This window comes from Galeopterus variegatus, unplaced genomic scaffold (genome assembly GCF_000696425.1).
Source record: "Galeopterus variegatus unplaced genomic scaffold, G_variegatus-3.0.2 Scaffold14, whole genome shotgun sequence".
NCBI lineage: Eukaryota > Metazoa > Chordata > Mammalia > Dermoptera > Cynocephalidae > Galeopterus > Galeopterus variegatus.
Window position 1 is genome coordinate 1,144,027 of NW_007726125.1, and position 11,336 is coordinate 1,155,362.

At 37.9% G+C, this 11,336-nt stretch overlaps 1 protein-coding gene across 1 annotated transcript in view; it reads right to left on the reverse strand.

The window, feature by feature from the left end:
- Nucleotides 1-2,694: 2,694 nt before the first annotated feature.
- Nucleotides 2,695-11,336, reverse strand: part of IQGAP1 (IQ motif containing GTPase activating protein 1) — a 96,067-nt gene continuing 87,425 nt past the window's right edge. The window contains exons 35-38 of the mRNA XM_008565351.1: nucleotides 10,963-11,129; nucleotides 8,761-8,883; nucleotides 5,814-5,922; nucleotides 2,695-3,800 (exon numbers count right to left, since the gene is read on the reverse strand). Of these exons, the coding sequence (XP_008563573.1) occupies nucleotides 3,687-3,800; nucleotides 5,814-5,922; nucleotides 8,761-8,883; nucleotides 10,963-11,129 (513 nt within the window). The 3' untranslated portion in view covers nucleotides 2,695-3,686. The remainder of the gene's footprint in view (nucleotides 3,801-5,813; nucleotides 5,923-8,760; nucleotides 8,884-10,962; nucleotides 11,130-11,336) is intronic.

Consider the following 11,336-nt stretch of genomic DNA (forward strand, 5'->3'; position numbering starts at 1 on the left):
AGGCCCGGCAACGGGACCGCAACCCTCATTGTTGCCCCCGTACCGGACCAGGACCGGCAACGGGATCGCAACCTCAGTGTTGCACCCGCGCCTCACTCAGCCAGTGAGCGGCTGGTCTGTATGTGGGATCCGAACCCTCGGCGGGAGCGCCACTGCGCTTCCTAAGCGGCGCACTACAGCAGTGCGCCACCGGGCCGGCCCCCCACCTCCCATTTTTCACTTACATCTACTTGAGAACTATTCCGTCCCCCCCCCAACACACACACCTTTTTTCACAATCACTAATTTCCAATATAGTCTGGCCAGTTTACAAACACAACAGGATGGTTCTATACGTGTTTGTATGTAAGGATGCCCTCTGACAAGGAAGCCATTTTTTCTTCTGCTGCTGTTTACTTTTTCCATATGCAACTTCCCCTATTCTTTTTTGGTGACTTGCATGCCTCACAGAATAGAGTCCCCTGAGGGGCAGGCACACTATAACTGTGTGCTCAACACCTAGTGTGCTGCTGTTCATGAAATAATGTTAAATAGGGGCTGGGTCCAAGTTTGGGTAGCCGTACTGGCCAGCCACCAAAAACAAACAAGATGTTAAATGCTGCTGCAATTTTCAACTTTCAGGCATTAGCCAATCAGAATTAGGTGATGCTATGTCTCTCTCTCTCTCTCACACACACCCCCCTCTTTTTATGTTGAGGCTACTTTAAGCATGTTCAATTTTAAAAGGTTAAGCCCACACACTAAAAATCACTGAGATATTCAGTGATTTGATAGCAGAATTGTATTTGCTCCTTTTAAAGACTGTTGTGGTTTTTAATTATTAAATCTTACTCTAGTCAACATGGTTTAGCAGGAACTGCTAACAATAAAACTGACAAAATAAGCACAAACATGAACAAATGACCTTTTATTTCATATAGAGATACAAAGGCAATTGTGTGTAGCAACAATCTGATAGGCAGTCCAGATTCTTGGGAGGAAGTAAATTCATGGTAAATGTCATGATGGCTGGATGAAAAGAAGGTCAAAGAAGAAGAGAGATGAGATAGAATGTTATAGCTAAAAAACAAAAGTAATAAGAACTACAAAGTTTCAATGCCATGACTCAAGAGTTTGTTGGGGCATTCTCCATGCTATTAAAACCACAATTCCACTGACCCAAATGAAATTCATGGTAAATGTCATGATGGCTGGATGAAAAGAAGGTCAAAGAAGAAGAGAGATGAGATAGAAGGTCATAGCTAAAAAACAAAAGTAATAAGAACTACAATGTTTCAATGCCATGACTCAAGAGTTTGTTGGGGCATTCTCCATGCTATTAAAACCACAATTCTATAGTTATCAAAATTCTTAAAGGGCATTTTGCACTATTTTGCATTAGAGGTTGTATTAAGGGAACTGGAATCCTTACAAATAACTGAAACACCGTATTTCATTAAAGGAGTTGTAAACTTTGCTCATTATTATCTGTCTTGGATGTGGCCTTCGGGACAAGCATTTGGAATGCATATCGTCTTTTAAGGAAAAAAGGTTGACACACTTTGGTTGGTTCCACTATGTGGGGTGATGCTAGCCATAATAGCATCTTTCTTTTAATCTGAGGAAAATATTTACTAAAAAAATTACAACTGACCCAAATGAAATACAAGGAATCATCCGAGACTACTATAAACAGCTATATGAGGAGTTGTAAACTTTGCTCATTATTATCTGTCTTGGATGTGGCCTTCGGGACAAGCATTTGGAATGCATATCCTCTTTTAAGGAAAAAAGGTTGACACACTTTGGTTGGTTCCACTATGTGGGGTGATGCTAGCCATGATAGCATCTTTCTTTTAATCTGAGGAAAATATTTACTAAAAAAATTGCCTTTCAAAATACAAAAAACAAAGTCAAGGAAGTGGTGAATCCTTCCACGGCACTCCACGCCTCCCTGAAGGCTGCACCTCTGGACCTGACGGGATAAACAGTCTATCACGAAAAACACTTCTCCAATACTTACATTTGTAAGAGGGACACAACACATAATTTGTTATTAACTAAAAGTTTATTGGCTTTAAATATATATATCAGCTTATTTTTAAATGTTAGTTTACTATGTTAAGTTTTATGTTTTATGATAAAAGAATACTGAACCAAAACTTCAGAGAAAACAAAGGCTCAGTAGCATAACTTCAATATATTTTCCTGGATAAACAGATTTTTTAAAAAAGTATATGACTTTTTATCTAAGAACAAAAGCTTCCTAAATTCAATATTTAGAATTGAATTGATTTTGACTAAGCCCAGAAAACTGGGGTTCATAAAATAAAGGGACAATGTGGGCAGAAAGAGAAAAGAAAAAGAAATGAGAAAAAAATTATCTTTTTTTTTTTTTTTGACCAGTAAGGGAACTGCAACCCCTGGCAAGGTGTCATCTGCACCACGCTCAGCCAGTGAGTGCACGGGCCATCCCTATGTAGGATCCGAACCCGCGGCCTTGGCACTACCAGCGCTGCACTCTTCCAAGTGAGCCACGGGGCTGCCCTGAAAAAAATTATCTTAATCTCAAGTATAACATGGGTTGGCTGGTTTTGTTTTTGTTTTAAACTATTTAAGGCAGGATTATCTCTCCACAACCCTGCAGATAAATCCTAGTGTTTTAGCTATAAGAAAGTTTTAAGAGTTCAGATATACAGATAAACCAATTTTTTTAAAAAACACCCTTGTCTTATAGTATCCTAAAGGCTTTTGAAGCATTATATAAATCTTTAAAATTCCTATCATCCACATTTTAAGAAAAACATCTATGCTTTAATAAGGCACTCTTAAGATATAAAACAGTTTTGAAAATAATTACATTCTACAGCAGCGCTAACCCATTCCTTTGCTGTAGGGATGAAGTGGACTGTCTCTTTGAATCGAGTCAATCTCTATGCACCAATACAAACAGGCAGGTGCCTCAGCCCATTCTGAATTTACCTAAATAGCTGAATTTTATCAATGGAACTCTCTCATCCACTGGTAAGGGAGTTACACTAACAGAATTACCTAAATTTGATGATGAAATTTAAAAACAATATCTTTTTTCTAGAAATGCTTTCTTTGAACACAACAATGACTTCTATTAGCTCCTGTCCATAAAGGACAATGGAATGGAACAGAACCAATGACCACCCCCACCCCCATCCCCTATATCCTTCAATTTTACTGATGGGACAGAAATATAAAGGAACTTCACTTTTAAATGACAACCTAATAACTGTCAATAACATGACATTTTAACTGTGTATCATATATGTATGTATGTTACTGATAATAGCTTCTACTTATTTTAACAAAAATTTGAATCCCACCATCCTTATTGCTAATTAAAACAAACACTAAAGCTATAACATAGTAATGCAACTTCTAAGACTGTAACAACAGAGAGATTTTAGTGGAGTTTCCTCTTTCCTAAGTGACAGAAGAAAATGAAGGAACCAGAAGGGTCAGAGTAAGACTGAAATACAATTTCACTATGAAAAAAGGGCAACAAATGTCCCACTGGCGAGAGGAGTTAAAAATTTGGCATTGGAAGTGTATCAGATCGAGGCACTGTTGTGGGCTGGGTCTTTGCTTTCAATCAAGAAAGAAGGACCTGAGAAAGGCAGCCGCGAAGTGCTGCTTTCCTTCACCCTTCTTCTGGGCTGGCAGAAAATGGCCAATTACTTCCCGTAGAATTTTTTGTTGAGAAGGAAGATCAGGAGGTTGACATTTACTTTAGCTCTATCAAATAATTTCATGACAGCGACTCCTTCATATTGTAGCTGCAGCAGATCCTGTTCAAAAAAATTTTGACAGTTAATCAAGTCTGTGGAGCAAGAAAAGAAAGGACACAATGTAGGAAGGGATCCAGAAGGAATGAGGCATGCCTTGTGTGCCAGATGTGAAGTGTGGCAAGAAAAGAGTTCCCAGCTATGGAACTGTACAGGGCACAACCATGCTAAGAGCTGCAGCAATAGGGCACATTGGTCAACAGAATCTTCTGGTTAACTTGGACTTAGGAAGTCATGTTATTTATATCAAAATACACCAAACACGGGAAGAAAAAGAAGCATAATCCAGTTGTCATATACATCTAGGCTTTTTATTTCAGAAGGTCCAATGACATTTTCTCATTTCATCTAAGTTGTGGGTCACCAGTTGTAATACATCTGGAAATGGTGAAGGCATTTCAACCCATAATGAAATACACTAATGGCTGAAAATGAGATAAGCCTAGCAATGTTGTCTCAATATCTACTAGATTTTTAATTTCTCTTTCACATGAGAAAACTCTTCTATTCTGAAGACTAGGTAGAAAGAGGACTAAATGTTTATTACGTGCCCACCCTGAGCTCAGCATTGTGTAAGCACACTATATGGTATCTTTTTAAGTCCTCACAAAAATCCTATGAGGTGTGATTATCTCAACATTAAAGATGAGTTACTGAGGCAAAGAGATGTTAAATGCACGACAGAACAGAGTGATACGTGTGAATCTAGATCTGACTGCAAAGCTCTTGCTTCTTCCACTACCCTCCACTTGTCCAGAACAAGTTTAAGAGATCTGAGTGGTCTCATCCCTAAACTTTAGAAAAGTGGCATGAGACAGCAAAGGGCCAAGGGCTTGAGAGAACCCCAGAAATTCAAACAATTCATCTTTTGGAAAAATCCTAGCAGCTCCATGAGGGGTGGGACCGTGCTTTGTCACCTAGGCATAACATAATACTTTGCTCCTGGCAGTCACTCCACATCTGATGAATTTGTGCATGAATGAATAAATTAACCTGGACAGATTGGCCTATAAGAATTTGATGAAACTGAGGGAATTAGAGGATCGTTTTCTGTGGAAGTACTTTTAGTTACCTACGTGCATCACAAAATCATATTACATTTGTTCAGCTAACATGTTTGAGAGTCTACTAGTTATTGAGAAGAAAACAAAGATGACTAAGACATACTACATGTCCATAAGGAGTTCACAGTTTTGGGGGGTGAGAGGAAAATAAGTCAATATTGGTATAAACAGAGACTGTCTCTAAAAGCTACTGAAATAAAGGGGAGACCACATATTGTGGCTTGGCTGGGGGAGGCTCGGCTGGGCGAGGCTTGGCTGGGGGAGGCTTTAGGGTGTGATAACACACATGCAAGTTCTCATCATTTGATGGAGGAATAAAGTGGGTCGGGAGAGGAAGGAGAGCACCTGATTAAGGGGGAGGGGCAGCATGTACAAAAGCTCTAAAGCACATTCACAGAAAGGCACCCACCCTGTCTGACAGTGTGAAGCAGTGCAAGGAATGAGACAGGCGGAGACTATAAAGTGCTACATACACAAAGCAAAAGGAGTCTGGACATTACTTAAGAAGCCTCTCGATGCCCTGGTGTTTTTTAATGTGTAAAAATTAGAGATATGTCAAAATTAAAATTAGGGACAACTGCGTTACAAAATGAATCACTGAAGAGTTCTTTTTCAAGCTACTGAGTAGATTTACAGTTTTGTACTATCAACACGTGTACTTCAGTATTTTGCTCAAGTCCAAGGTATCAGCTCATTTTAGTGGCAACACTAAGTGGAATGTTCAGATAAATTCTTCTGAAGATTTACACATCTGCTAAAGCTCTACAGAATGCACAGACCAAATAAGAGATACTGAAACCCTCAGCTTCCCCACACCCCTGTGTGGAGCCTAATTCTCCGCTGAACATGGACAGCTTTCCCTAAATGGGTCTCCTTATCTATTTCTCCTACCTTGACAAGAACACAACTGCCTCATGTAGAAAGCTTTTGGTTCTACCTGGTGCATACCCACCTGATAATGTAACATAAAAGTCTCCATTTGCACTCCCATGAATTTGGCTTTCACTTCAAAGTCTCCAACTTCTTCTGTTGGACTGATTTCAAAGATAACATTTTTAAACCTGTTGAAACATCACATTATTATAAGGGTGTGGTTTTTATGTTCTCGTATAAAAATATTCTGTGAAATGAGGAAAGGAGATGAACCAAAACTTCAAGGGTGAAAAGGGGTAGAAAATACAGATCCAAAGTACTTCTGCAAGTGAAGCAGCGTGGAATTGCCACTCCAAAGTGCCATCTGCTTTGGGACTTGGAAAGCAGAACGGCAACCTCTCCCTGTAGCACTTGCACTCTATTGAAAGAGGAACCACTGAGGAGTGCAACCAAGTGGCCTATGAAAGGGTGACGTCAGAGGAATTCTCTTGGCCTTTCACATCGCTACTGCTGAAACCTAATGATAAAAGGAGAAAAAGAATTTGGGCTAGGAAGAGATGGAGGAGAGGGTGTTTGTGTTTGAATGCATGCACATTTGAGGATTGGGGGAAGGGAGTAAGTAGACAAAAGAACCAAGGGAGGAGGTTTTCTAGAAGGAGTAGGTATTATACATATTGATGCACTGAGAACAACCAAAGAGAAATAGCTATTATTTAAAATATTTAAGGTATCACTCATTATCAAAATGTTACATGCCAGAAAATTTTATGGCACCAGAAGAAGGTGGGATCATGCTATTCCCCAGGTACCCCTGTTCTGGCCAGCAGCCAAAAAATAAAAAAATAAAAACATATACCAAAAGAATTAAACCAGAAAGGTAGGAAATGCAAATTTTAAAAAGGAGATACTGTTTTTTAACTATCATATTCAAAAACATCAAAAATTATTTTATTATTCAACAATGGCAAGGAAATACTGAGATAAGAACTCTCAGACACTACTGGAAAATATTTTGGCAATACATATAAGGGTTTAAACTTTTTTCAGCCATTGTGGAAAACAGTTGTTCATCAAAAAATTAAAAATAGAACTACTATATGATCCAGAAATCCCACTTCTGAGTATATATCTCCAAAGCTGAAAGCAAGATCTCAGATATATTAGCACACTCATGTGCACAGCATTATTTCACAATAGCCAAGAGGTGGACTCAACCTAAATGTTCATCCAGAGAAAATGGATAAACAAAGCATGGTATATACATGCAATGGAATATTATTCAGCATTAAAAAGGAAGGGAAATCCTGTCACACGCTATAACATGAATGAACCTTGAGGAAGTTATGATAAGTAAACTAAGCCAGTCACAAAAAGACAAATAGTGTATGATTTCACTTATCTGAGGTAACTAAGGTAGTTAAACTTATAGAAACAAAGTAGAATGGTGGTTGCCAGAGACTGAGGGGAAATGGGGAGTTGTTGTTTAATAGGTACAGAGTTTCAGTTTTGCAAGATGAAAAACTTCTGGAGATCTGTTGCATGATAATGTGAATATACTGAACACTATCAAACTGTACCCTTAAAAATGGTTAAGATGGTAAATTTTGTGTCTTTACAGTAAAAAAATTTTTTTAAATACTTTTGACCAGAAATTCCATTTGTAGGCATATATTATCAAAAACAATGTAAAGTAGAATCAAAGATTTATACATAAAGGCTGCTGTGGTTTGAATGTGTCCCCCAAAGTTCACGTGTTGGAAACCGACTCCACAATGCAACAGTGTTGGGAAATGGGGCCTAATAAGAGCTAATTAGGTCTGAATTAATGTCATTATCAAGGGGGTGGGCTTATCATAAAAGCTCTCTTGCCCTTTTGTCATGGGATGATTATGCAAGAAAGCCCACACCAGATGCTAACACCCTGATATTGGACTTCACAGCCTCCAGACTGTGAGACATAAACTCCTTTTCTTTATAAATTACCCAGACTGTGGTATTCTGTTATAGCAATACAAAACAAACTAAGACAAATGTGTTATCATATGTGTAATAATGTAAACAGTAAAATCAATTATAAGTGTTCTGCAACAGGTAAATGGTTAAGATGTAGAATATTACGTATCCATTAAAAAGGATGTTTTCAAAGAATATGAAAAATGCTCACAATATGTTATGAGAAAAAAGTTAGATACATGACTGTAAACAGTATCATCCTAATTTACGTTAAAAAATATTAAGTAGGTAAATAAGCGAGTAAGTAGGTGGACAATCTTTATGTAAACAGGGGCATAAAATATACTAAAATGATTTTAGTGGTTATATCTAGCTTGTGGAAATATGTGTTTTTTCTTTTTGTTTTTACCATATTTTGAAAGTTTAATACTGAGTACATATTCTAGAATCATAAAAATATAAGTTTCTTTTTAAACAAAGTCCTTTTTTAAAAAACAGACACAAGAAGAGAAAGCTCAGCAGCCTGAGGTCACACTGCTGACTGAGTAGGTGCTCAGTAAATGCTTGCTAATGATACTGGACCCAGGACCTGCAGGAGGACCTCAGATCCATGAATCATGTGCAAAGAAAACTGGCGCTTCCCACAGAAGAAAATGAGGGTAAGTCCCAGTTCCTAGTCACGAGTGGAATAAAGTAAACTCCTCTTATTGTTAGCCTTATTTATTCTTGGTCCACATACAGAAAAAATTGAAAGTATGGCTTCCTGCTTTAAAGAAATCAAAGGAAAGGCTTCCTGCTTTAAAGTGGAGAAATTAAGATGGGACCCATATAAACAGGTGTGAACATGCCCTGAGACAAATGTTCCACAAACAAGGAAAAGAAACACTTTCTCTTTTATGACAGACAAATTAATTTGGAGTATGAGGGCCTAATTCTGCACATAAAGATATATATGTAAATATGTAAATATAAAAGTGATCATCCAGAAAAGACAAATAAAGAGAATAAATATGTGATAAGTGCAGAAATAAAAAAATCAGCTTATAAAACAAAGTAAAAAAGTAAATACCCACTGATTCACTTGCAGGTCCTCAATTTCCAGAAGAACTCCTTTTTCATGTAGTCTTGCTGCTGTATATTTTGGAGAAATCTTTTTGCTTTTCTTTCCTTTCATTTCCCTAGGCTTTTTGGAGACCCTGTGAAAATCATATCATGTCACTTTCTCTAAGTAACTATCTATTAAGATGGTAATTCAAGGAAATGAGGTCATAAAACTCCCACACACGATAAGCACATGTAATATACCAATTTTAAAACAGCAAACAAATGTTAAGAGTAGCCTAAGTGATATCTCTGCAAAATAGGGAAATCATTACTAAATTGCTTCTTTCTTTAGTTTAAATTGTGTTTGAGAATACTCACATTAATTTGACAGTCTCAACCCTTCCATGTCCTTCTTGGAATCTAAGTACCTAATAAGTGTGAGAACTTCATATGCCAGCCTGAGAGAATGGTACTAAATGCCAGGGGTTAAGAAGTCACCCTAAGTTCCTCATATAGGGAAAAATAAAAATATCTTCAAATAATTTTTAAAAGAGTTTAAGCCAATACAGTAACTACAGAGGAATGAGAGCAAGGAAAAAGAAAGAGATGCCAGGAAGCTATTAGGATAATCAACGTAAGAAGCAATAAGAAAAGTAAGCAAGGGAAGAATAGAGATGAATGAGAACCAGGGATCTGGAACTCAAGGGGAAGGTCTCAAGAAACGGGCAGAAATGCTGGTTGGAATATAAGTGGGAATAATAATCCCTATAGAAGATAATTGAAAATATCACAATTACAGAACTTTAGACCCAGAAATTCCACTTTTAGGAATTTAGCTTCAGAAACATGCCCACATTTGCAAAATGACATATGTAAAAGAGGTTATTTATTGCAGAATTTATGATAATAAGCAGCTGGAAATGACTTAAATCTTCATCAATGGAGAATTGATTAAATTGTTACAACTATAGAATGGAACAGTATGCAGCCATTTAAAAAAAAAAAAAAGGACCTAGTTCTGTCTGCTTAGAATGTCTAAAAGCGATGACGACTCTGGCAATGAGTGCACCTAGTTATCTAGATCTTGGGTTCTAAATGCCATTCTTCATTAAAAAGAACCAGGGATCTTTTTTTTTTTTTTTTTTTAAAGATGACCGGTAAGGGGATCTCAACCCTTGACCTGGTGTTGTCAGCACCACGTTCAGCCAGTGAGCAAACCGGCCATCCCTATATGGGATCCGAACCTGTGGCCTTGGTGTTATCAGCACCGCACTCTACCGAGTGAGCCACGGGCCAGCCCCGAACCAGGGATCTTTGAAGAGAGTTCATTCATTCCAAGCCTAGGGAGGGGAAACTGAAAGATGAACCTGAAACATCTTGTACCAGAAAGTCAGGAAGTATACAAAGAACAATGGGGACGTGTCAAAAGGACACAGGAGTCAGCTCTGTGAGACGGGGTAGGTGGACCTGTTTTTCATCCCTTGGCATCAGCCCTGCTTCACTCCAGGGAGTCTTCTGGGGAGGAAGAGAAAAATAGATCTCACACAGGTAAGAGTGAGTGAGCCAGAGAGAGGTGAAGCAGATGTGGCAAAATATTAAAAACTGGTGAATCAAAACAACCACCACCAAAAACACTGATGAATCCAGGTGAAGGGTCATGGGTGTTTATGTTCTATTCATTCTACCTTTCCGAGGTTTTAAAATTCTTAAAATGAAAAGTACAAGCAGAACCAGAACTTATCCCCTCACCAATTGGGTTTTCAGTTCCCTCCCTGTAAACTGAGCATGCCGACAGTTTGTGGCCAGTACAGGAAGGCTGTATCAGACTTTCCTCAGCATCCAGGAAAAAGTCAGGTCTGTGATCCTGTCTTCAACAGGTATAGAGAGGGGCCAGGGAATCCAAATTTTTATAATATTCCTTAAGTGATTTTGAAGCACATCTAAGGTTTTGGGACCACTAGATGATCTCCTTCCATGATTCTCTAATTTCTAGGGCCATGAAGATATATAGGAACAAGGGAAGCTTAGAAATAAACATCCTCAAAATCCTCCACACGTTACTTACATCATACACTAACAAATGAAAGTAGGCAATTACACAAACAATTAGAAGCAAAATAAAGAACCAATGCAATAAATAGCTCCAGGGTGTTTTAGGTAAAAAATTTCCAATATCACTTCAGTTGCCTCTACTTTTTTCTTCACACCTGAATCTTTTAAAAAATACTCACTTGCCCTTGCTGGCTAAGTTATCCAAGCAGGTTTTAATATAGCTTTTATAGTAATCCACCTGCTCCCCATAAAAGGTGGCCTTGGAGTTAAGAGCAGCATACGTTTGTTGTAATTTCACCAGTTCAGCCTTTCTCCTCTGTCGATACCTCCGCTGATTTCGAATATCCTGAGAAAATAATTATTAAAATTAGAAAAACAATAGGTATCATGTGCTTCCTAAATCATCATCATTTAACACTAGAACCCAGCTATGCTAAACTCTGGTTTGGTCTTGAACATGACCACACATTTTTTTTTTTTTCCGTAAGATACTGTATATCAAGCAAACCACTCATTCTTTTTTTTTTTTTTTTTTTTTTTTTTTTTTTTTTTT